The sequence below is a fragment of the Diadema setosum genome, chromosome 8 (genome assembly GCF_964275005.1).
Source record: "Diadema setosum chromosome 8, eeDiaSeto1, whole genome shotgun sequence".
NCBI classification, from domain to species: Eukaryota; Metazoa; Echinodermata; class Echinoidea; order Diadematoida; family Diadematidae; genus Diadema; species Diadema setosum.
The window spans coordinates 38,351,609-38,379,394 of record NC_092692.1 but is presented as its reverse complement, the minus strand read 5'-3'; the positions used below and the strand labels follow the sequence as shown (position 1 = coordinate 38,379,394).

The window sequence follows — 27,786 nt, the reverse complement described above, 5'->3', positions numbered from 1 at the left end:
GAATTTGTTTGCTGTATCACTCTGTTCTGAGAAAAACTGTGGCAGGATTTCTGAGAAAACAGAGCTGCAAACATGTCGGGTTTTTTTTTTTTTTTAATACAACTTTGGCAGGATTTCTGCAGGATTTGTAGCAGGATAAACTGCAAGGACAGATTTCCTTTGCTTCACATGTGATAGATACATTGTAGATCAGCAAAAGCTGAAATTACAGGTCCTGGTCTAGCCTCCGCCTCCGATCACTTGAGCAGTGCGGTGCAACTCGCACTTGAAGAATCAGAACATGTAGGATCAGTTAATCAGTCAGTAGAGTGTGTTTTGGCTCTTGTAAGAATTTTGCTGTGCCCATGTTTAGTGTATTGCCCTTTAAACACAGTACTTGCAAACACCGGGAAGGGGTATCTGCAAAGAGGAAATGTTTCCCCTGTAATTACCATACATGAGAGGCTTTGAGGTTCAGGTGAGCGTCCACACCCCTCCCCCTTCCCCTCCTCCGCCTCTTGCATCTTACACATAGTAATCGCTGTTCACTCTTCAAGAAACCTGTCAGATTACCAAGCACTAACATTGTCTTTGACATCTTCTATCTTTAACCCGTTGAGGACGGACTGATTTTGCTACAACATGCATTACTCATAGACACCTGCATACTCGGGACTCGTCTTCAACTGGTTAAAAGTAGGTCAAAGGTTTCAGCTTTCATTCAGAATGGTGCTCGGACTGTTTTATCATACATGACATCCTGCAATCAATCATATAATTTAGTTTTCCACCCCTCTGCAATCGGCAGTTGTAATAGGATAAGTTTGTGTATTTAGCATTCCTTGTATTCGATGGCAACCGACGTGCTTACGTGCTGAAACGTAATGGCAGGTGCACGCTCCACCATCGAAACCCGAGTATATCTAGCTTTAATAACACATTCTATGTATACATGATATGTCCTCTATGCAAATGTGCACTTTGGACCTTTGAAATATGCCGCTCATAATACTAGTACTTTGTGAATGAGGCAGCGATTAATGTGTGGGCTAAGGAGGGTGCACAAGCTGGGAGCATAATTGTAAAAGGAGCATCTACCTCACTTAGCCCCCCTCCCCCCCCCCCCCAAAAAAAAGAAAAGAATGTCTATATTAGCGTCACATGCATGTCTGACCCTAAAAGTGCAAAATGGAGGTGTCTGGCATTGTCTTGTGGATTCGATAATCTAGGTGGAGGATGCAGCTATGGTCTCTACTGTCAAGCTTTCAAAATGTCTTTATGTGGCGAGACTATTGTCTTTGCAAAGCATCAAGTCTGATGTGGCAAGACTACAAACAGTGGAAGCGTGCAAAGCATCCACCACCTATATCCACTCGTCTTGCTTTATAGTCGTTGTTTTCTTAGTATCGACTATGAATCAGTGGCAGTTTTTCACGTCCCACTGTTTGTAGTCTCGCCGCATCAGACATATTGCTTTAATAGCAAAGACCATAGTCTCACGGCATCGGACGTTAGCATAACAGCAAATACAATAGCTGCATCCTCCGCCTAGATTATAGGCTACGCAAATTGTGGATACAGCTCTTTTAATAAGAAGCTTCAAGTTCAGGCCCTGTCTGTAGCATTTTCATCCCCATGCAAGACACTTTGTACACAAGTTGCCTCTCTTTGCTGTACATGGTACTTGCATGGTTGACAGCTGAATGTCATTGAAAGTAGCCACAGCCACTTGAAGTTTTAAGTTGTCACAGTTTTGCCAGAGTGTGACCAAAAACTTCCTGCAAACTCCTTGTGAAACTTTCCGTAAAACTCTCCACTAAAACGAGGGAAATATTCCTGAACCTCCACAAATCTTCTCAAAGTTTGTATAGTCTGAATGTACGTAGCTGAAACTTTATGAAGCTTGTCTCGAGACCAATCCACTCCATGTTTGCGGTACCTCAGAAGCTGTCAGATGGCACACGCTTTCTTCTTTGTTAGGCATGTGCACCAGTGACCCAAACTTTGAGAACTTTTCAAGAACTGAAACTTTGAGAAGTCTGGCTGCCAGTATGACTGGAGGAGCGAACTTCGTGGAGTGTTCTTGAAGTTAAACTTCATAAAGTTTTGCCAGTGTAACCACGTGTGTTAGTGTGATTCCATTATCAAACCAGGGTAACAGGTGTTGGAAAGATGCCCGAACAACACAGTATGGTAGAAAGGCACTTCGTATCAAACACCAACATTGATATATTATATTTTTGATGACAATATAAGGACAAAGATAAGAATGATAATGATGAGTGATGATATTGATGATGATAATAACACTGATAGTAATAATGACGATTGTCGTACTGTAGTAATAGTTATGATGATGGTTTAATGGTAAGAATCATTACACTTATAGTAGTAATGATGATATTAATTGTAATCATTTTTACACTGTATCATCATTGTCATTATCAATGCAATAATTTTTGCTACTTGTTTATTGACATGCTATTATTGTTATTTCTTCATAGTCATTAACTGCTCTCACTCCTGTTACCTATGTTATTATCATAAATCATTATCATTCTTTTACGAATCAATTCAGTACAGCCATCCAGAGACCATGTCTTCCATGTGACCTTCCCTCCTGAGTGGAAGGCCGTCGACCTCTACGACCTCTTCTCCCCCTTTGGGTCCATCTCAATCAGCTGGATAGATGACACCTCCGCCCTGGTCGGCCTGGCCAAGAAGGAGAGGGCATCATCGGGTGAGTCCAACAGTGATGGTGTTAGTCTGTCTCTCATCCAGTCTAGAGTGTTGTGGTGTATTAAAGGAACTGTACAGTACTGGTTGAGGTGAGGATTCAGCTTTTAATGTTTTGCGAGATATTAAACCACTCTATAAAATGTTAAAGAGCTTACAATTCTATTAAAGGGGAATCAGAAGTTTATTTGATGAAAATCGTTTTTGAAATGACTGAGATATCCAAAAACAAGGTGAAACAAAGAGATCCTAATTAAAGTGGTGACCTGTCAATTTTATTAGGATCGCTTTTTAGCTCACCTGAGCCAAAGGCTCAAGTGAGCTATTGCGATCGCCCTTCGTCCGGCGTCCGTCGTGCGTCGTGCGTCGTGCGTAAACTCTTTACATTTTCATCTTCTTCTTGAAAACCCCAAGACCGATTTTCATCAAACTTGGCAGGTAGCATCCCTAGGGGGTTAGGAACTCAATTTGTTAAAATAGGCACCATGCCCCATCCAGGGGGTCCCCAGGGGGCCCAAACCCCCCAAAATGAAGGAATCTGTGAAGATCTTCTTTTCTAGAACCAGAAGTGATAGAGCTAAGTTAATACTATGGGTTAGTACATTGATGACTGTAGTTTCAAGTTTGTTCATGGCAGAATCAGGGGTGCCCCCCTTGGTACCCAGGGGGAGGGGGTGGGAAGGGGTCCTAATTGGGCCTAAATTGTACATTTTCATCTTATTCTTGAGAACCCCACGACCCATTTTCACCAAACTTGGCAGGTAGCATCCCTAGGGGGTTAGGATCTCAATGTGTTGAAATGGGCACCATGCCCCACCCAGGGGGCCCCCAGGGGGCCCAAACCCCCCAAAATGAAGGAATCTTTAAAAATCTTCTCTAGAATCAGAAGTTATAGAGCAAAGATAATAGTATGAGTGAGTAAATTGATGACTGTAGTTTCAAGTTTGTTCATAGCAGATCCAGGGGTGCCCCTCTTGGGGCGGGATGGGGGGGGGGGGGGTTGGGAAGGTCCAAATGGGGGCCTGAATTGTACATTTTCATCTTCTTCTGAAAACCTCATGATGGATTTTCGTTAAACTTGGCAGGTAGCATCCCTAGGGGGTCAGGATCTCAATTTATCAAAATGGGCACCATGCCTCACCCAGAGGGCCCCAGGGGGCCCCAATCCCCCCAAATTAAAGAATCTTAAAAAAATTGGGCCCTTACTGTACATTTTCATCTTCTACTTGAGAATGCCTGGTCAAATTTTAGTAGAGGTGTGAATAATTTTAATAGATTAGTGACTGCGTTAAAGTTGAACTTGCGATACTCAGGTGAGCGCTAGACCCGCGGGTCTCTTGTTTGGATATCTCAGCCATTTCAAGGCTAATTTTCATCAAATAAACATTGAATCCTTCTTAAAATTACATGTTCTTTCATATCTCATAAGGAATTTCTCATTATTTCACAAAAAATAATGTTATAAACCTGAATCCTCACCTCAACCAGTACTGTACAGTCCCTTTAAAGAAGACTTGCTACAAAGAGATGTCTTTTATCACATGCTCTAAGTTTTTTTCTTCAATCAAAAATGAGAAGGTGTGACTTTCAAAGGTGACCCTGCATCACAAAACCACCAAAAAGTTACCAGACATGAATTTTTAGTAAAGGGAAGACTTATGCGGTAATCACATCTGATTTTCCCCTTTCTATCATGACTGAAACATTCTCACTCCACAACAAGGATACATTTCAGAGCTTACGGTTGATATTTCTTTTCACAACAGGTAACAGTTGCTTTGAAAAAAATCTACAAAACTGAACATGTAGTTTCGAGATAGAGATAATGCTCCGTGATTTTCATATAAGACCAAACAGAGCTCACGCCACTGTGCACTGGCACAGCGTTTATGGAAGTTAAAGGACAAGTCCACCTTCATAGACATGTGGATTGAGTGAATGCAGCAATATTAGTAGAACACATCAGTGAGAGTTTGAGGAAAATCGGACAATCCGTTCAAAAGTTATGAATTTTCAAAGTATCTGCGCAGTCACTGCTGGACTACTACGGTGTGTGATGTCACATGCGTACAACAGTATAAGGAAAATATAAAGAGAATTCCATAAAATGTTACTTTTTGAAAAAAGTGCACATTTCCTCGACTTGTCACTGACGTATGTTATGGGTAATATTATTCCCCCTGCCTTCTGAAAGAGGGAAGTCAAGCATTCTCTTATTATGCGAGAAAAGTGAAATTATGTTGAGTTTTCTTTATATTTTCTTTATATCGTTGTATGCATGTGACATCATCAGCTGTAGTAGTCTTCTCATCCAGCGTGACTGAGTAGAAACTTCAAAAATTCATAACTTTTCAATGGATTGTCCGATTTTCCTCAAACTCTCACTGATGTGTTCTAATAATATTGCTGCATTCACTCAAGCCACATGTCTATGAAGGTGAACTGATTTGAGTTGTTACAGTTATACCTGCACCACAAAACCAACAAAAAGTTGCCAGACATGAAATTTGAATTAAGAGCATATTCTTAAAGAGCAGACTCTAAGCTTTAAAATGATGTATAACTCAACTCAAATTGATTATCCTAACGTATATAAACAGTGGAAGGAAAAGTCTGAACTGAGAAAAGAGGCTCTTAAAGGACAAGTTCACCTTCATTGACATAAGGATTGAGAGAATGCAGCAATATTAGTAGAACACATCAGTGAAAGTTTGAGGAAAATTGGACCATCGATGCAAAAGTTATGAATTTTTAAAATTTTTGTGTTGGAACTGCTGGATGAGGAGACTACTTAGGCTTGTGATGTCATATGAGTACAACAGTATAAAGAAAATGTAAGGAAAATTCAACATATTTTCACTTTTTTTGCATAATAAAAGAGCACTTGACTTGCCTCTTTCTAAAGGCAATGGGAATAATATTACCTATAACATATGTCAGTAACGAGTCAAGGGAATGTGTACTTTTTTTCAAAAGATGAAATTTTGTGAAATTCTCTTTATATTTTCCCTATATTGTTGTACGCATGTGACATCATACACTGCAGTAGTCTTCTCATCCAGCGGTGACTGCGCAAAAACTTCTAAAATTCATAACTTTTGAATGGATTGTCCGATTTTCCTCAAACTGTCAGTGATGTGTTTGCTACATTCTCTCAATCCTTATGTTAATGAAGGTGAACTTGTCCTTTAAGTACAGGGTCTTTCAAGCCCTTAATCTTTACAAAGCCATGCTACCTGTGCCATGAATGGGACAAAAGACGTGATGTAAACTACTGTTCAGTAGCAACAACAATGAAGGAATTATCAAATTAAGCTGAAATTGAGTATGCTCTATTAACACATTCTGCCCATGATAAATGTTGACTTTCAAAGCAGTAGCATCATCCTTTCAAAAGTTATAAGAGTTGAAATGGAAAAGTGTGTACAAGGTTTTTAAGAAATGAAAAGGGGACTCTAAAGACACACCTAATCACACTATTCTACCAAAAAATGTTTGAGATAAAGTGCTAAAAAAACACACTTTCCTGCCCATTTATGATTCCAAATTTTAGCATGATGTAGAAGAAGACTTGCTCTTTCAGAAAATATGAAAAAATCAAGATTGGCTAGGTTGACCCATTTCACCTATTTTCAGTCCTCACACAAAATCAGTGTGTGCGACTTTTTGTTCGTTTTGAGGTGCACGGTCACATATGCAACAGCAAGAACTGTCTTCTAGACCTAAAGAAACTTCAGACAAGGAAATTAGAGATCATATGTGAAATTCACAGCCACTATATGGAAAAAATGGACATACAGAATTGCAACTCAGTTTGAGATGGCTCATAAAAAGAAAAAAAAAAAGGAGTGTCACAAGGAAATGTTGTCTTTTCTGGGAAAATGAAATTGAAACAGGGACAGCCTCAGTCTAACCTGACTCTCATAAAAGAAACAAAGAAAAAACAAAACAAACAAACAGACAGACTTCATCCAAAATTATCTTTACAGGAACCCAGTCCAGAAAGTATGAGGAAAACACTTCACGAAATAGAAATCTTATTTCCTCCATACACGCACAGATGTTTGCAGGGTTCATTACAGTTCTTAAGTTTTGTCAACTCATTCAAGAGTCTTTGTGTGCCTGCAGCAAAGTTTGGATTTTAGTTTCATCACTCTGAGTGCCAGAATTTGTCAGTCATTGATTCTTTGGCGAGAAATTGCAGAATCAAAGAAAGCTTTCAAATCACAAAAATTAAACAGCACAGTATGGGAAATCATCTACAGAATTATCTACTTCAGTGGAGAACTTAAAGGCCCGGTCCCACTGGCCGACGGACACAAAGCGTATGCAGAAAGGACACAGCGGACGAGCAAAATTTCGGGGATGGCTTCATCCGCTTTCATCCGCTCCAGAAATTGACAGAATTGGCGAAAATTGGCGGTAACAGAACGGAAATAGAACGGACGTGGGTAGTATGTAGCGGGGATGTTAAACGGATGTTCATCGGAAGCCTAGCGGATGAAAGCGGATGGAAGGGGATGACAGCTCCGAAGGGGTTACCGGAGATAATTGCGAAACGGACGCATAGCAGAAAAAGCGGATGCAGAGTGGATGCAGAGCGGATGCAGAGCGGATGCAGAGGGGATGCTTTCGAAATGCTTTATATACGAGATGCATACGCGTACATCCTTTCTATTAACGTGCTGTTAACGATGTAAAGACGTTCCACGTACCATATCTTTCCTCCCTCTTTCCGTTTTAGCTGCAGCGGATGTGAGTTGCGAGGATGCCCAGAGGATGCAGAGAGGATGCAGCGGACGTCTAAGGGATGCCGCACGGACATACAACGTTTGTTGCTCGTATGTCGCGGATTTACATCGTACACAGCGGAAAGTTCATCCGTTCTAAAAGTTTTAAGCAGCTTAAAACTTTTTGCGCGGATGAAATCACAGTGGACGGATGCTCGATGGATAGAGCGGATGAAACACGTATGCGATGGGTACACAGCGGATTCGTAGCGTTTTCCAACGGATGGCAAGATTTTTTGTACGCTTTACATCCTCTTTGCATCCGTAAGTGCAGTGGGACCGGGCCTTAAACCTGTATCAAACTGGCATTTGATGTCCCTTGTGTTAAAGGACAAGTCCACCTTCATAGACATGTGGGTTTTGTGAATGCAGCAATATTAGTAGAACATATCAGTGAGAGTTTGAGGAAAATCTGACAATCCGTTCAAAAGTTATGAATTTTTAAAGTTTCTGCTCAGTCACGACTGGATGAGAAGACTACTATAGCTTGTGATGTCACATGTGTACAACGACATAAAGAAAGCATAAAGCAAATTCAACATATTTTTACTTTTCTCGCGTAACAAAAGAATACTCGCCTTCTCTATTTAGAAGGCAAGGGGAAAAATATTGCCATTAACATACGTCAGTAACAAGTCGAAGAAATGTGCACTTTTTTCAAAACGTAAAGTTTTGTGAAATTCTCTTTTTATCTTCCTTATATCGTTGTACGCATGTGACATCATACACTGTGGTAGTCTTCTCATCCAGCAGTGACTGCGCAGATACTTTAAAAATTCATAACTTTTGAATGGATTGTCCGATTTTCCCCAAACTTTCACTGATGTGTTCTACTAATATTGTTGCCTTCACTCAATCCACGTGTCTATGAAGGTGGACTTGTCCTTTAACTCTGTGGAGACTGCTATAGCCACAGTCACACTAGCCTGTTGTCAAGGCCCTCTTGCTGTATAGTGAAGAGAGCCCAGCCGAATGGGGTTGCACGAGTGCCTTTTGAGATCTGCTTTGCATCCTTTTGTTAACTCTTTAAATTACTAACTTTTGCACCCCGATTTCAGGAGCAAAAGTCGACCAATCTGCTTGTCTGTCTGCCGGAGCCCAATTTGCATACGACGAATGCATGCCATAGACCTCCACAGGTGGTCAGTGATGCATGCAAACAGGCCGGACAATGCCAAGATGGAGGATGTTGGGAATGTGGCATTCCATTGGTCGACCGAAACCCATTAATATGACCATTCAGTAGGGTTCATGTGTCATGAATAATAATGTGTGAAGCAGATCTCAAAAGGCCTTTGCGCTGTTGCGCTTGGCGGGGGCTCACTTCGCTTGCCTATTACAGCCATCTTGTGGCAAGAGGGCCTTGACAAAAGGCTACAGTCACACTGGCAAAATTTCTATCTGTTTAGGTTTTCATAGTTTGGTCAGTCTGAATGTAAACTTCTCAGAGAACTTCTTGTGAAACATCCCTCAACCCCAAACCCAGGCAAATTTTAGATGAAGTTTGCGCTGTCTGAGCGCACACAGCTGAAACTCTGCGAAGTTTGTTACATGACCAGTCCACTTCCTGTTTCCTATGCCTCCAAAGCTGTCAGACAACACACACTTTCTTCTTTGTTTCTCTTACGTAGACCAGTGATATCGGTCACAGTCATTTTGGTCACAGCCACAAATTGCTAGTAACTTACATGAGCAGATGATGTAATCACTGGACAAGTTTCAATCTGATATGAACTTGAATGAATATGTTTGATCCATGATTCAGCAAATATGGCTTCACCATAAAATATCATTGGAAATGATGGGAAGGTCAGAGGTCAAAGTCACTGAACTTTGGCTGCAAAGTTTTCTAGCTGTAATTTCAGCTTGGAAATCTGGTAGGGCTGTGATTCAATAAGAGGGAGAAAAATGCAGTCAAACCTGTCTATAGTGGCCACCTGAGAGAGACAGAAAAGTTGGCTGCTATAGACAGGGTCTTTAACCCATTGAGGATGGGCTGATTTTGCTACAACATGCATTTCCCATAGACACCTGCCTGAGTATACTTGGTACTAGTCTTCAACAGGTTACATGGCTTCTCTTGGAGGAGGGGGAATTCTTTAGTGATCCCATGAGTCAGGTTTGCAGGTTTGACTAGAGATGGGTTCTCAATGTCAAAGGTCATGGTCAATGAACTGTCTTTAGTATACCATTAAAGAGCTCATTCTTTGGGCAGAATATAGTGATCATGTGAGAATGTGGAGGCATCCTGGTAGACCACATGTGGCAGTTGAATTGCTCTTATTCTGGTAATAAAACCATCAGATGGAATGTCAATCCAGAATTCCAATTTGTTTCATTGCCGCTTCGTCTCAGAGAGCACTAGGTCCTTCTGGTTATATGGTACAGATACATTCAGTCCAACATCCTGTGGACTAGTTCTCTGTAGGGTATTCATGTATCACAAACTTTACCCCACCAACTCCCTTATAAATCCTTATTTTCCTTTAATGCTGCAGTAGGTGATTTTGTTTGGCATTGTCCGTCCGTCCGTCTGACTGTCCGTCCATCTGTTCATCTACCCTCTTGACTGTCCGTCCTTCTCTCCCAGCTTAATTTTTGTTTAAATTCAAACCGGAATTAAGATGAAGAACCAGCAAGATACTCTATCCGTGAATGAGGCTGATTAAGAAAAATACTGTGGACCAATGACTTTACTTCTTTAGATCATATAAAACAGAACATTCTAAATATAAAGACACTGGCATTCTTTCTCATCTTCCAAATCCTTTGTAGTCCATTTTTCTCTTTAGGTCAGAAGAGAAATTATAATTTGTGTTGATGTTTTATAAGAATGGATGAGACATTCAGTTTCTGATTTTTATTCAAAATGCAACAAAGAATGAGACTATTACAGAAAAAAAAAATCACTTTTTGTAAGTGTATCCATCTTCTTTTTTTTTTAATCCTAAAAACATACCTCTAATGGAGTCGTTTGCAAATCTTCTTTTACAAAGCAAATTCATATAATTTGTAGAACTGTTATGGCAGTGTCAAATCACCTCAGCATTGGCATGATGGTTACTATTCATGTCGCGATCATCACATTTGATTATCCCAAATTAGATGATATGATAGGTATTGTTGATATGAACATACAATGTACATGTCATCTCTGACAAAATGTATTGTTGTTAAAGCAGTTTTGTTGTTTTGAACTTTGTGGTTGTTATAAAACCATCTTTTTTCTTCCATCAACCAATTCATACAAACAACTTTCTGTGAATGTTGACAATTCAGCTGGTACAGGAAGGTGAAATAAAGTCCACGAGTGGCTTCTAATTACTGTAAAAATCTCTTTTTTTCTCATGCATAAAGTGTGGATTTCATTTGTGAGTATTTACGCCATAACTCCTCCCATATCTCATAGAGAAGAATGGATAAGGATATTCGCTTCTACTCTGACACAGAGTTTCTAGGAACAAACCTACCAAGTTAGCCCGGAGCGATAGTTAAATTGATTCTCAATCTGGAGGAAATCTACGTTTGTATGTGTACATGCGATCACATGAATATGTGCATGTTGGAAAGAAATACCAGTACAGGTCTGACCTACAAAGGAAGTATTACAATCATATTATTTTTTTCCTGTTTTTTCCCTTGTTTCATTCTTTCTTTTCTTTGCTTTCTTTTTCTGATCAGTGAATTGAAATATTCAAAACCTGATAATGTCATCAGGATGCATTTTGTGGTGTTGAACGTTCTTTGATTTTTCCCCCCATCTGGGGTTCTCATTCTCGAAATACATCCTGGATTGCCTCTCTCTCAGCCAGATGTCTTTTGCGGGTCTCAATGTATTTCTAGCCTTTATGGCGGGCGACTACCCCTGCTCTGCCTGCAATAGAATGTTGCCGCCGTTCTCCATGTGCAACTTTTTATGTTAGAGGGCAGTAGTATGTTATGAGGAAGAGATAAATGTGGTTTAAATGTCAGTGTCTGTGATGCTCACTTCCTTAGAATTTAACTCATGGTGTCCTGGGAAAAGTTTGCAGCAGATGTTATTGTCTGATCATTATTAAATTGACTCCTCTAATACCCCCTTTCACCGTAGTCACTCCGGTGATCACCTGGGAGATTCAGCGGGGAATCAAACTGGTACCCCTTTCATACCAAACTTCTCAAGACGTCACCCGAGCGCACTCTAGATGGACGTCTGGGGTGTGATTTGTTAAGTAAACACAAGGTATGAGGCGAGACCTTTCATACCGGAACGACATCCATTGTTCATCCATTGTTCATCCACTGTCCATCCGCTGTTCGTGCTAGACAGTCTAGCACGCATCGCATCCACTGTTCATCCACTGTTCACCTGGTTGTTTTTTTTTTGTATCCCTTTCATACCAACAGTGGTCTAGCACGAACAGTAGAAGACCTCCGGACGTCATCCACTGTTCAGCATCTGGTATGAAAGGGGTAACTACATAAGAGTTAGCATATGAGTTCCCACTCAAATTTCTCTCACCTGCTCTTCTGCAGTGCAAGTACACGCTATGGCGCACATGCAAATAGCTTGCAAGACGCTGTAGACCTGTATGCTGACCTTTGCTTTTCACTCAGGAATTTATCCATGATGTTCATGCTATAGCATCACCCTTGAATTTGGGGGCACACCTGTGGGTTTACCAGGGAAGGTTGGAGGGTAAGGTTCCTGAAGAGTCACCCGGCATTTTACCCAGAAGTTTACCTTCGATGCCTTTTATGCTACAGCATCACCCCCGTGTCCCCGGGAAATCTTGGGTGAAATTTGCTGAGCGTGAAAGGGGTGAATAATTAATTTCAGAGTAAAACAACTCGGTGAGGATGAGTCCCGAGTATACTCGGGCAGATGTCTATGGGAAATGTGTGTTGCAGCAAAATCAGTCAATCCTCAAAGGGTTAAATGAAGAAGGTTACTTTGTGGGACCGATTGGATTCATCAAATCTGCACAAAATGAGAGAGAAAAAAAACAAAAAACAACAACAACATCAACAAGATGCCTTTACATGGGAAAGAAACAGGAAATGTAATTTTTAAAAATGTGTGGCAAATTCAAGAATTATTTTATTGATTTAGCAATCATGAGGCTAATTGAAAATTCTGCAACCAAAACAAACACTTATGAACACAAAGAACTCAAAGTAAAAATGTGTACTTTGTATAATGAAACCCCAGCAATGAATAGAGAAAAACAAATGTAACAAAAGACATCTCCAGACCACAGAAATGTCAACGGTTTCTGTGACATGAGGGGCTCAATAGCCACTGCGGTCACACTGGCAAAAGATCTTGAAGTTAATAAGATCTCTATAGATGTCCTTGCTATCTTCAGTTGTCCATCCATGCTGGCAGCCAAACTTCTCAATCTTTACGTGTTTGAAGTTTGGGTTGCAAGTGCACATGGGCAAGAGAGAAGAAAGTGTTCACTGTCTGATGGCTAGTGATGTGGCGTAACAAGGAACACCTGTACATCACAATGGCTGAGCGCTTCCAAGGCACCGCCCACAAACAGGTGGTGGACTAGTCACATATTAACAAATTTCGCAGAGTTTCAGCTGCTGACGTTCACACTGCCCAGAGATTGAGAAGATTGGTAGATGTCCGGGAAATAACCCTAGTGCGAGTGGGAAGTTTTTAGTCACACCATGGTCACAGTGGCAAAACTTTGATATCTTAAAGATCATGATCTTAAACTTCCCAAACTTTTGCTAAGTGTGACCATGGCAATTGAGATTCTAAGTTTACTGTAAAACAAGAATTCTTCTGCAAATTTTGCGAGGAGCCAAGATTCGCAAAGTCAAAATGCACATGAAGGTTCTGGTCTGCTCTGTGCTTTAAAAATTGATTTTCAGGGTGGACTTGTCCTTTAAATCCCCAGAATCAGAACCACTGCTGATAAAAAACAGTGAACAACCCCTTTCCTTACTCATGTGGAGTGTGGATATGTGGAAATTTGCTTCTTTTTTTTTCTTTTACTTGGCTTTGTTTTTATCATCCCAGTATCACTCCACTCTTTGATGTGATCTGCAGAGATAGTTTTTAATTTAATGCATCCTCCAGTGAGTAGAGGTTGACGATGTAAGAAACATCAAGGTCCCAGAGCCTTTAAAGGCATAGTTTGTCATTTGCAGATGAAATGAAAACCTAGCATTTTTGTTACTGCTTTAAAACAGTTCTAAAATGTGAGTTAGGGATAGAAACCACCACTGTAAAAATTTGAATCCATATAATCGATGTTAGTTATTTTTAAATGCCCAAAATGTGAACAATAGCTATAATAAAAATGTTTCCAGACTAAATTGTCTACAGTTATGGTTTATTGAGAAAAATACCGAGATCTCCTTATATTTTAGGCTTTATTGCAAAAATTGTATGTGGTAGGAAGTTTTGTGACACAACAGACCTACACATGTTTGTCGCCCCGTCAAAAATTGTCGCCCCCTGAAACAGGCAACAATTTTTGACGGAGTTGGCGGCTAAATTGTCGCCCCGTCACAAATTGTCATCTGGCGACAATTTATGATGAGGGCTGACGGCAAAAATTGTCGCCTGCCCTTTGCTGGGTAATATCATTCTTGACATAGTCATTGAAATACCAAAACATAACTTACATGGCTACATCCATGCAAACAAGCCATGTAAGAAGTCACAGTGAGGTTTCAAGGAAGTGTGTATGTGCGCGCGCACATGATATTTGAGTGTCCATTCGTGCGTGTGTGTGTGTGATGGAGCGCTGTGCGTGTTGTGGGAATTGTGTCGCTTGAATGTTTTGTTCCTTTTATCTCCTGTGGGCTTACGTAGACACACGAACGCTCGCACACAACACACATACGTATGTAGCCCACGTACACCATACCCCCAAGATAATTATACACTCATGCAGGCACAAAACTGCGCCCACGAACACGCATCACCACACACCCTATGCGCATACGTCACGTACCCACATACACACGTACGCATACAGGCACACGTATACACACAGACAAACAATCCACTACCACTGTACAACCACCACACATGCACAGTTTCCACATATTGTATTATTATACTCCAAACACACACACACACACACACCATCACAAATTGTCGTCCCGAGCCGGGGGCGACAATTTTTGACGGGGCGACAATTTATGTCGCAACAATTGTTTTTGCCATCACAAATTGTTGCTATCAAGGTCAAAAATTGGGAACTGCCCAAGCATAAAAAATTGTCGCCAGACGACAATTTGTGACAGGACGACAATCTATGCTGCCAACTCCATCAAAAATTGTCGCCCCTAGCCTGGGGCGACAACTTTTTAACGGGTGACAATTAATGTTGCAACACATGTACACAAATGTGATATCTTGAAAAATTTTCAAATCACTGCTCTCAAAGGTAAACAGGACCTTTAAAGGGTGCATTTATCGATTCACTTCCAGCACAGAATGAGTTAAGGTTTCCAAACAACTTTCAGAGTGTTTTTAGCAGTTGATAAATGCAAAGCTGTTTTGATTATGGGGTTAGAAACATGTTTCTAAAGTGCTGGAAAAAAGTGCAATTGCAAACAAGTTTGAGCCAGAAATGTGTTTCTAGGGCTGCATTCTTGCGAAACTGGAATTGCGTTTCTCAAAGCGTTTAGTCGCTAAACGTGTTTAGTTGCGTTCATGCGATTTTTCCATTTAAACGCATTTCAAAATGCCGATCTGAAATGCGGAAAAAAGGGCGTTTTGAATCATGATTCTGCCAGAATCACAATCGCAGAAACCGCATGAACGCAACCGTGATTTCAATCATGATTCTGGACGTCATTGTTCGCTGTGCGCATGCGTGTCTCACGGGGTATCCCACAGCTTCTGGTTAATTCTGTTTGTGCGCTTGTGTACGTCTTATGAATCGTGTGTTTCGGTACCATACCTGCACTAGTTTGTTTACATCAACACCATACACCGATTCTATGCTAGTATCTAGCTGGTTATTATAATAATACATGTAATTTCTCTCCGATTGAGTTGATAATATAATGGCTGCAGCTGTGTCTACCAAGGGAAACAATTGGAGAGACGAAGAATTAAGATTATTCCTCGATCTGTGGACAGAGCCTGAATGCCACAGCTTTTAATAGTGGAAGGTATTCACCGAAATAAAAACGTAAAGGCCTACAATAAACTGACTGATCAGTTGGCAGAAGGATTTAACAGGAGGTCAGGCTCGAGTTGCAGAGATAAACAGGGTAAAACTGCGCAGTGCGCTGCGCAATGGCAAAGGATGAGCTGAGCCAGAATCAGCGTTGCGCAAGCCCACATGAACACTCTTCTGAGGAGACCGTGATTTGAAATGCCGTTTTGAATCACGAAATTCGCATGAAGGCGCCCCAGAAATGTGATTAACACAAAATTGTTTTGAAATGCATTTAGCTCTGACGTGCCCATGCCAACCTCTGCCAACTTCTACACATCTCTACTCCTCCGGTCAAACTGCGCAGTGGAGCTGCAACATTTCAAGAAATCGAGATCAGAAAGGCATTTGCAAATATGCATTTGCAAACGCATTTTGATAATGGGTATTAAAACGTGTTTCAAACATGGGAAAGTTGATAAACGTAGCCAAAGACCGACAGTAGTGAATGTAATATGCACGATCATATTTTTTCGCTTGTTTGCGCCTAGTAGGACACGAGAGTTTGTATCTGTGCTTAAATGTTTAATTATCATCAATATTGATGCTATATCATTATCATTAACATCATTATGTAGGATGAGAAAGCTTACATTAGTTGATCAGTATGTGCACGCCTGTAAATGACTGCGACTGGCTAGAATGCTCCCCAGGGAGTGGAGAGTGAGCACTGTCAGTGCTGGTTAGAAATAATGTATCCAATGACCGGGGGTAATACAAGTCTGTAAAGCGCATTGAGATACTTCACAAGTGTGAAATGCGCTATATAAAAACCAGCTAATATTATTATTATATTATTTGTAGTATTATTAATATTATCATTATTTCATTATTAGTATTATTAATATTATTATTATTATTGTTATTATTATTATCATCATCATTAAATAATGTTATCACCATCATCATAAACATGTCTTCCTGCTGACACTTGCATTGGTAAAACATTGGACATCTAGAAGTTTGAAAGTAGACTTTATTGTAGAAATTGCACTGTGTGATAATGTGAGTGCATCATATCATGTTTAAACCCCTACGTTATCTGTAGATTCTCCTAATCTAATTCTGTGTTATAAGTCTAGTCTTACCAAAGTATATCATTAGATGTTACGTAGTTTTTCTATTCGACAATTACTGTCAGGGCTGTCTCAGTTATTTCTGCATATTTCAAACAAATTTATCTTGCAATATATTGAAACACTCTACCAAGAAATTTATCTGGCTGAAACAACTTACTGGGATAATCAGTTGTTTTGGATTATTTTTAGATCAAACAAATGTGTGACATAATAAAAATTGACATACCGGACTTTATTCTTCTTTATTCCTATAAAGTGCCCTCCCCGTTCAGTAGTGGGTACTTGTAGAACACTACAAAACATGATGATTGATTGAATCGTGCCCTAGCAGTGGTATTGAATTGCATGCAGCTTACAAGCTGTGGATACATGTACTCTTGCTTGTGATGGATAATGCATGCTATGGCCCAGTGCATTGTAATTTATGTAATTGTATATAAAACTTCACATAGCAACCACAACTGGGTATCCTCTGAGATTGCATTACTTTCGACGTACCCTTTGGGGTAATGTTTCACATTTTTGTCGTTACCAGACTGAAATTGTGTTATCAGTGTTATTTCACACATGTCCTTATGCATTTGTCTCTCTTTTAGAGCTAAAATCGACAGTTTCTGCAGTCATATGATAACCATGTTTTGGCTTTAAAGTTAGTTACTTTGTTTTGAAAGGTCATGGCTGATAGAGATCTCACGTAGGTGGCACATGATTGGTACAGAACAAAATTAGGGCCCATCACAGGTCATGCCATGGCTATCATCCATTCAATTGCAAAATATTCCTCGTGTAGGCAGGTCTACCTCATGCAATGAAGCCCCCCTCATTGATTTTAGCACTGCCTTGAAGAATACGGTAGTGCAAAAATAGGAGGCATAAATAGATTCAATGTCACCCGAGTGTGACAAACCGTGTCACACGCCTTGGCATGTTGACGATAGTGTTTTTGTAGAATCGCCATGCATTTGTAGTTTCACAGCCATTTGTAATGTGGTGTCCTATCATCTGTGACGTGAAGACCCAAAAAGATGAGGCTAGAAAAAAGAAATAGATTCTTGAGATCTGGAAGAATTTCCCTCTCCTGTACAGACATTATTAGGTCAGACTTGGATTCTGTTTATGGCATTTGGACTTCAAACTGTGGAAAAAAAGAATTGCAAACCTTTGTTCACACTCATATCTGAATCTGGAGACAGTCTAGGGAATACATCTCATTTGTTATATTGGGGAGCATTCACATCTGTTCCTTTCTTTCTAGAAATGATGATGAGTGAGAGTTCACACGTGATCATCACTTTGGGGCAACCAGCTAGCACAATGAACAGTGAGGGAAGGAGATCTTGCCGTTCAGTTTGTTTGCATTCTCCCATGCAATGTTGATTAGGCATTTTTACATTAGCCAGATGTTTCAAAATACTGCGCTATTTTCAGAATCTGGAGCTTGGATTTTCATAACCCGATGATGAAATACCGCGCTATTTGATAAATGTTTTGAAAGCTAAGCTCGAGAAAATTTCCCGATCCAAACACGGTGAATTTCCAGAGCAGCGGGATGATTTGCAAACTAGTGCGCTGTTTGATAATGTGAATTCGCCTCAAGAAATGAGTGTGATGCATCCCATCCTGCCGAACGAGTGTGACCTGATCGATCAAGGCAACCTCCCCACAAATCGTGGGTAATTTGTTGAAGGCGCGGCGCACTTTGCCAATGCTCTGCCATTAGAGCCACGCAGTCATGCAAAAATAAAGATGTTTACAATAGTTGGGATATTGATGTCTGACAACTACTTCATCAGGCTTTCATGGCAATGGATCATATGGATTTACAGTCATATAATTTGCTAAATTAATATATATCTTAAATTTATATGTTCAAGCATACGGACACTTACGGTCATGTATGAAGTTTGTGTCATTTGTCTTTTTAAAGGAAAACTCTGGATGATTATCAGATTTTTACATTTGAGCAACTATAGATTAGTTATACTGGGTACAGAGCTTTAGAATTTATTGTGATTGTGATGAGGAATAAGAATGTTTTCAACATTTGTTACAAATTGCAATAAACAAGGATAGTGACATGGCAGTCTCACCACAAGAATGCTTGAGTTGGAGCTCAAGGAAGCAGGACAAAAGAAGAAGCCGTGCATAGATTATATACGGGTGAACTTGTTAAGCAAGCGGTATTGTAATGGTTTCTGAAATATGTGAGCCTAGTATGTCATCATCATTGTTCAGTGTAATTTGTTAAAGGTTTTTCAAAGTATGGGTTTCTCTGCTCAAGGAAAAAAACAAATTCCACAAATCTATATGTAGCTGTCGATTTATGTACTACATGATGTGAAATTATGAAGATTGTCTGGAATGCCCCTTTAATTTCTGTCATCCTTCTATCACCACAGTTCTCTCCAGCATTGAGAAAAATCCTATCTACCAAGTCACAACCTATGCAGACTTCAAGAAGAGACAGTACATGGATGGGGACTTCACACCGTACCCCAACTTCCCCGACGCAGCCGAGCCCGCCGAGGAAGTCGGACCCACGGAAGATGTCCGGCCCTCGGCCACCGGAGATAGTCCCCGAGGCAAGAAGCGCGCCCACGACCACTCGCCAGACAAGCTGGATGAGTTTGATTCAGAGGTGGCGGGATTCATGGCCAGCAGTGCCAAAAAGACTAAACAGATGGACCCCAAGTAAGCTCTTTTGCTTTTATCCACAAATAATGAGCTCCGTCCCTCCCGTACTTTAAAGAGGAAGTCAACCCTTAATTTCTTTATGTGAATAGGAGCAGAAAAGTTAGAGGAACAGAGCAGTGACAGTTTGAGTGAATTGTGATCGAAACTAAGAAAGTTTTGATTTTTTTGAAGATGTGATCGATCAAACACAAATTGGCAATTGTATGATATCACATGCAAGCTCAGTCCCTGTTAGCTCTATACAATGAAATGACAAATTTTCATTTCCCATCAAGTAAATTTCCAATCATACCTACACCATTAATACAATCGTTGTAAATATTTTTCTGTATGACCCCTGCGTGAAATATAAATGTACTATTTCGTCATCAATAGTGAAAAAAAAAAGACAAACAGTGAATATGTATGGGAAAACTCTAATAGAGTGTCTCTCTTGTACTTGAATATCACACACTATGTTGTATCATGCAGATAGAATACATTGCAAAAATATCATTTTCTCCACACTAGTTTTTGCCTGCAAGCTGATAGCAAAGCAATTGTTTCTATTTACACTTATGTATTTTGAGAGAGACTGCAAATCTCTTTCTATCTATTTCATATATATTATGTCCTTCGCACATCTCTGCTTTTATCATTCGCTTCCCAATTCTTCTTTTTATTCTTACACTATCTGTTTGTTTGTCAATTTTCTTGTTTATCTATTTGCCTATCTCTATCTTATTGTTTTGTTTTTAATCATGACTTTATTCAAGTTCAAGAAAGTGTGAGAATAACAAGTATACAAAAGAACCAGGTCCACCGTTTCATTCAAAACGAATTATATGTGCCTAAATATCCATTTATCTGTCCATCTATATATCTGTTTGTTGGTTTGTCTTTTTATCTGTTTGTCTATTCATCTTCTATGCATCCATATGTCTGTTAATGTATTGGTATTCTATGTTTCTGTCCATTTATCCTTATCTATCTGTCTCTCTTTCTTTCTAATCTGTCTCTATCTATCTATGTATCTATCTCTATCTATATAATCTGTCTATCTATTTATCTATCTATCTAATCTATCTATCTATTTATATAATCTATCTAATCTGTCTATTTGATATTTGATCTGTCTATATCTATCTTTCTATCTACATGTATCTATATGTCTAATCTTTCTATTTGTCTATCTGTCTATCTTATCTATCTATCCCTTTGTCATTTAACCCGTCAATGCATATAACCATTCCTGACTCTTTCACCCAATCTCACTATCTATCCATCTCTCTACCCATCTTGCATGACTCCCACTCATGGTCCCAATCCTCTCTCTGCCCCTTCCTTTTCCTCCCACCGGTGGTAGCGCTGCTCCTTTTGTGTCCAGGAGAAGTGTGACTCCGCCCAGTGCTGGCTCCTCCTCCTCCGCATCCTCCGCCTCCGCTCAGCCGAAGATGGTTCGGACAAGCAGTGAAGAGAATGGTGAGTGGAAAAAAAAAAGAGAAGAATTAAGATAAGCGAAGGAGGTGTTAAAAGACAAGTTCACCTTCATAGACATTTGGATTGAGTGAATGCAGCAATATTAATTGAACACATCAGTGAGAGTTTGAGGAAAATCGGACAATCCGTTTAAAAGTTATGAATTTTGAAGTTTCTGCTCAGTCACTGCTGGATGAGAAGATTACTACAGCTTATGATGTCACATGTGTACAACGATATAAAGAAAGTATAAGGGAAATTTAAGATATTTTCACTTTTCTCGCATAATGAAATTACAACTGACTTCCCTCTTTCCGAAGGACGGGGGAATAATATTACCCTTAACATATGTCAGTGACCAGTCGAGGAAATATGCACTTCTTTCAAAAAGTAAAATTGTGTAAAATTCTCTTTATATTTTCCTTATATCGTTTTACGTATGTGACATCACACACTCTAGTAGTCTTGACATCCAGCAGTGACTGTGCAGATACTTTAAAAATTCATAACTTTTGAACGGATTGTCGGATTTTTGCTGACTGATGTGATCTACAAATATTGCTGCATTCACTCAATCCACATGTATATGAAGGTGGACTTGTCCTTTAATGTTAATCTGCAAGATATTGTTTAACGTTGAAAAAACAAATTGTACACACTTAGAACCTGTGTTTGATGACATACTGTTAAATCAGAAGTGTTTGCTTGCAAGAAACTTTCACAAATTTCATAAGGAGCCAAGATTCCAATAGAAAAAGGCAGGCAAAAGTCACATTTAGCAATTCACGTGTGTACACTGTACGTAGGAATCACAGAAAAAGTCCTCTCTAACTTTGCAGAAAATGTTACCTTATATTGGTGTCACATGACAGGATTCATAGTGCACACTAAAGTCTGGTTTCATTTTAAGTGATCGGCAGACGCTGGCTTTCTCAGAAATGTTGGTCCATGACTCTTTCCGGGCCGAACTCCGTTCCTGCAAATTGCACTCTTGTGTCCAACACAGAGGTCAACAAGGAAATTACTCAAATCCAGCTGGGAGATTGTTAGTATCAGTAGCAGACACTTGCACCATGTCTCATAGCTGGAGTTCATTCCAAAAAGTGGGCCAGGAGACAAAGAATCCTACATATGACTTTCTGCATTTAAATCAATATTTTAGCTCATTGTTCAACATCAGATTCGACTTTTTTTTTTCTTTTTTTTTTCAGTGTGGTATGAATGCCTGAGAGGATTTTTTATAATGTTAGACAGTTAGGTCTTATTTGTGTACTTTTTTGTAGCTTGACACACAAAAAAAGGAAACATATTATGAAAGACATGAGCTGCAACGACATTTTAATAGTGGCTATTGAAACTTGCTTCAAACATGGGAAAGATGGTTTAATGCAGCCCGAGTTTCTCCAACCTGTTTTTGACCTTTTGACCTTAACTGAACAAAAATTGTGTGTTGCAAGTTTTGGGTTGGTTTTGAAATGCACAGTCACACAAACACTGGCCTACGCATCTTGTGAGATGTCATGTCCCTAAAGATTGTTCCTGTGCTCATAGTCCTGTTTGTCTGAAGACAAAGATTTTCCCATTCTGACCAGAAAGGAGTTTCAGAGAAAAGCACTTTGGTACCAAGGAACGAATGGTACGGATGAGAACGGTGATATGTGGTAGCACGTATACATTATCATTTTCTCTCTATTTCTCTGGTAAGTATCAAGTGGGAATCATATCGGGGAAGCCCTGAATGAAACCGGCAGTGGGAGTGTTTGGTTTCTGTACTTTGCACAGATTCATGGGATATGATATGCCCTGTGTGTGTACACACATTAATGTCCATCCATTCAGACAGCTGCTGTATGAGATCAAGTTTAAAAATGTTTTCCTGGTTTGTGAAATGGAGAAAGTGTCACTGGTATCGAGTCGTAGAGACAAAGAGTGGCTGTGAATTGTACTAACCTCAAACAGTTAATGAATACTTGATTTGTGGAACCACATAATGGTGACACGACATTTGCTCCTGCGATAGTGGCTCTTGTCTTATATTCTCCAGGGACTTAGGGTTAAGATTGTGATAGGGTTTAGGATTAGTTTGATGTTTGTGATTGGGTTTTAGGGTTTTAGGGTTTTTTAGTTTGATGTTAGGATTAGGATTAGGGGTAGGGTTATGTTTGTGGGCAGAATTTATGTTTCACTTTTATAGTGTGCTGATATTTTGTGGGAGCAATTGTGGCAGGAGCAAGTGTAATGGAACCACCACAAACATGCACAAACACAAACACATACACACTCACAAACACACATGGACCCACACCCACACACAAACATTGATTGCATACAGACAAGCATACATATATTTGTAGGCCTGTCTGTCTTGTAGGATACAGGACTCTGTGCGTTTAAAGTGGGTGTACTGTATTTCTACCCAAATATGCAGTGGAGAGGGTAAATTGGCTGTGAATTGCTTCCGTAATGTACCCCCACATATGGCCAATTATATCAGAAATATCCAGACCATGATTTTATTATGCAAAGAATGTATGTGTGTCTCACCCGTTATATATAATAGAAATCCATGTGTAGATGTTTTTATTACTTATTTAGATTTCTTCCACTTTAAATACTGCAGTGTATGTAGCCATTCAAGTGAAAAGTGATAGAAAAAGATTTAACTTTTCTGGAATGAGCATGTATTTTTTATTTTACCAAAGCTACTTGAAACTTGCCCATTTCCTTGTTCCTTGATAATCAAGTGGTATCACGTACTGTCATAAGATATGATATTTTCTGCTCACATGGAGTAGTGGTTCCCATCTTCATCTGAAGTGCATAGTACTGAAGTGGAAACTTTTGAAGAGTGAAAATTTTCACGCATTTGACATGATAGCGCAACCCCCCCCCCCCAAAAAAAAAACAAACAAACAAACAAACAAACAAACAAAACAAAACAAAACAAAACAGGAAAAACAACAACACACAAATATTTGTGACACTATTTTACATTTTTATTCCGAGGGATCAAAAACACAAAAACTCATCTAACCTGGCCAAGCGCGAAATATCGCTTGTGCGAAAATTTCTGCTTTTTTTAATTCCCTACTGAAATTATACTGGTCTCACACTCGAGACGTAACAGACAGTTAATTGAAATAATACAAATATCAAACAAACAAAAAATGCACAAAAGACAAAATGAACAGTGGATTATGAATAGAACTTGTGTCTGCATACGAGGTCTACATAAAAGACTCATTTTAACATGGTGTGAACTATGAAGGAACCGCAAAAGCGGAGTTTAAAACTTTTACAGTATGTGTTACTTTGTTATTGAAATGATTATTATAGTATTAGCCATAATATGTGACCCTACATCACAAAACCTACAAAAGGTCACCAGACATGGGTTGTTAGTTAAGGGCAAATTCGAAAAGAGCAGACATTGAGCTTTGAAATGATGTATAACTCAATTCAAATGGACTCTCCTAACCTATCTAAATATGGTATTGAAAGTGTGACCAAACTGAAATTGAGCATACTCTATTTAATACATTCTATCCCTTTCTAATACCAACTTTCAAAGCAGTAACATCATCCTTTCAAAAGTTACTAGAGGTGAACGTGCAGAGCGCGTAAAGGGATTTTAAGAAATTAAAAAGAGCCTCTAAGACTTACCTAATCACACTGTTCTTCTTCCTTTCCTTTCTCTCTTCCTTTTTGCTTTTGTTTCGTTTTGTTTGTTTGTTTGTTTGTTTGTTTGTTTGTTTTTTAGCCCAGTGTCAATTAGGGCTACTTCCAGCCAATCAGCAGGGTCAGTCTCAGCCAGTCAGGGCTACTGTCAGGGCTAGTGTCAATTGTATGTTACATCTCTATGCTGTTTTGTGTGGTCAAAGAAGAATGTATGCTTTGAAAGCTGCTTCATATGATGCCCGAATAAGAATACAAGTTAAAAAATCTCGTTTTTATGTCAATCTATTTCTCTTTATCTATCCCCAGATGCCTCAGCTAAGGGACCTGCCAAGCTTTTTGAGGAACCCTCAACGTGGTGAATAGTGACCTCTGAGATGATGTAAAGACATTAGCCTTGTGGCTTCTAACTGGAAGATGTGCAAAGAGTTTGTTAAACAAACAGACATACAGACAGACAGACATGTCTTCAGGGACAGGACCAGACTGGGAGAAGACTGGAGGTACGATATTGTGAGTGAGGAATTCATGCTGCAAGGACGCCCTCGTGTTCCACGAGCTGGCAGTCTCAAGAAGACTGATCACGTCTGGCTGAGAAAGGCAGTGCGAGAGTGGGCAAGAACTTCTCCTCTGTGGTATCCGTGTGTTTGTGAAACGAGGATCGCTCCAGTTGCCATAGGACACATCCCATGTGAGTTCAACCTGGTTAGACTTTCTGCTGAAGTGACCAATGTGTGTCCCAAGAGGTTACAAGAAGAAGAGCCGTCCCATGTAGGCAAAGAACTGATGAGGTCTTGGTCTTTCAAATTCTCAATTCAAGACCGTTTTGGCCCCCTTTTGGACCTTGAATTTGCAATCTGCTTAAAACACTGAAGGTGGGAACTTCTGTAGGCATGGCTCAAATAATCATGAGGATGCAATCTCAAATACATTCATATTCTCCTGACAGGTGTTCCTCAAACAGGTTTTGATGACTTGTTGTTGTTGTTGTTGTTGTTTTTTAACATTGACATGTCCAAGGCTGAAAGGAGAGTTCTTTCATCCATATTTTTCTAATGCTAAAAGTTTGTCAACTGTTCCATTTGAGTTTATCCTATGATACTTTATTTTCATATTATTGGGGCATTTAATTCATCCCCCTTAGAGGTTACCAGGACACTTTGACCAGTTAAACAAGTGCCAGCCACTTTTAGGTTTGATTTTTTGTTGTTTGTTTGTGACTCCATCACCTCAAACTGGAATTTAGTGGGCACGCTTAGGATTAAACAAAACTCTACATAACAGACCTTTTGTAGATCAATATATCAGTGCCAAGAATGCTCACATTAATTCCCTTGGATTTAATTTGACGTCAGCATTGAGACATTAAATTCTAACAAGTGTGTTTTGAGGGTCCTAAGTAAATTTTGTATGGGGCATGGATTACCAAGTCTGAATTTGGGGGTGGGGGGGGGGGGGGGCAGAGGGGGTTGGGGTTGGCAAAACCAGGGTCCAATACTGCAATCATTTTTGACTAGTGTCTACTCATCTCCATAAATGAAGAATTCTGTCTATGCAATAGTAACAGAATCATGACCTTGTTTATGTGATGTGCATGTGTATATGTGTGTGTATGTGTGTATATATGTGTTTGTTTGTTTGTTTGTTTGGGTTTTTTTGCGGGGGGGGGGGGGGGGATAGTGGCAGAACTGCGTTTTAACAAGTAAAGAGTATGAAAAATCTCCAGTAATTTTTTAGAAACTCAAGTGTTGCCAGATTCTGGTGTGTAAGTCATTCCGTGTAGTCACCCACTGGGTGCAAGCGATCTCCTGTGTAAGGTGGTGATGCCATGTTGATCTTGTACATATTTTGTGTTGCTTTGGGTGTCCTCACATTGTATGCCTGATTCTTTGAGGCAATACAGTGGTGTTTCGAAACTGCGTAGTAGCGCCGAGGAATGCCTTTTGATGAATGGTGAATAGTTATTTGCCAGCTGCAACGATTATCATTTAAACTTTAAAAAGCGAGCATGTATCACAAGGAACCAGACCAGTCTCAATCCCTTCTCGTTCTTGCCTGCTATGTTTCTTGAAATCAGCAAATCAAACCAACGCCCAAATTTTGATTATGGATGCGGAAGTACATCCCCTATATCCTGGCTTTACTCTGTTTTGAGAGGAAAATAGTACAGTGGGTACAAAGCGAAAGATGTCTATTTAAGTGCACTCTCCTGCATGTTCATTTAGTTGCCTTTTTTTTTTTCCTCAATTTGTGATTGCGGCCTATTATCTTTCCTTGCATAAAAACATCTCTCTCTCTGTCTGTCTCTCTTCAGCTTACACGCACACTTTATCCTTGGCTTTGCCCTGTTGGTATGGTACCGCTGGCTTCCCGCCAGAATTTCGCTCGTTTACAGCAAGGGGTATTACGGGTCAGGAATCTCAGTAGTCTCCTCACACGCAGCCCCATTCTGGACTGCCTCGCAAAAATCCCAGCTATTCACAAATTCCCGAGCTCTCCGAGACAATCTCTTGTCTTTGGGAGCATATCACATATATGCAAAAGAAGCTATAAAATGGAATCAAGTTTTAGTCAGCTGCTCATGTTCACGGTATCAAGCTGATAAAATCACCATTGTAACTTTGCAGGCACTTCTTTTCTTATGAGGCATCAAACCACCATCATTTATTCCACTATGGTTGGTCCCACACTGTTGAGCGTACTTTTGTTTTTATTGCCGTCACTTAAGCAGTTCCCCCAGTTTTGCTTCATTTCTGTTGGACATCACACTGAGTCCATACTCTGTTTTTTTTTTTCAGGACCGATTCAGGGTGTGGTCTTTAAATTGTTTACACAATACCATAGGCCTACTTCATTATGTGTCGGCGAATGAATGGGACTATCCACTGGAAATTCCCCACGAACGCCTTCTCGAACCAGCCAGTCACAAAGGATGGGTACCCCACCCCACCCTCCCTTTCTCACTCAATGGTATCATCCCTCCCCCCCCCCCCCCCCACATGATGATGGCACAAGATGGAAAATTCCCTTGGCTATTGAGAATGCGGTGATGACCCAGAATTTCCCCCTAAGAGCTCATATTTGATATTAAGAGCGTGTGAATACTTGTGGCCATCAGGACATGCAATTATTTATGTGCTTGTGTGTGTGTGTGTGTGTGTGTGTGTGTGTGTGTGTGTGTGTGTGTGTGTGTGTGTG

At 39.9% G+C, this 27,786-nt stretch overlaps 1 protein-coding gene across 1 annotated transcript in view; it reads left to right on the top strand.

Moving 5' to 3' along the window:
- LOC140231934 (poly(A)-specific ribonuclease PARN-like) overlaps window positions 1-25,135 on the top strand; it is a 65,258-nt gene extending 40,123 nt beyond the window's left edge. The window contains exons 16-19 of the mRNA XM_072312081.1: window positions 2,558-2,719; window positions 19,161-19,452; window positions 20,801-20,916; window positions 24,898-25,135. Coding sequence (XP_072168182.1) covers window positions 2,558-2,719; window positions 19,161-19,452; window positions 20,801-20,916; window positions 24,898-24,950 — 623 coding nt within the window. The 3' untranslated portion in view covers window positions 24,951-25,135. The remainder of the gene's footprint in view (window positions 1-2,557; window positions 2,720-19,160; window positions 19,453-20,800; window positions 20,917-24,897) is intronic.
- The last annotated feature ends 2,651 nt before the right edge of the window (window positions 25,136-27,786 follow it).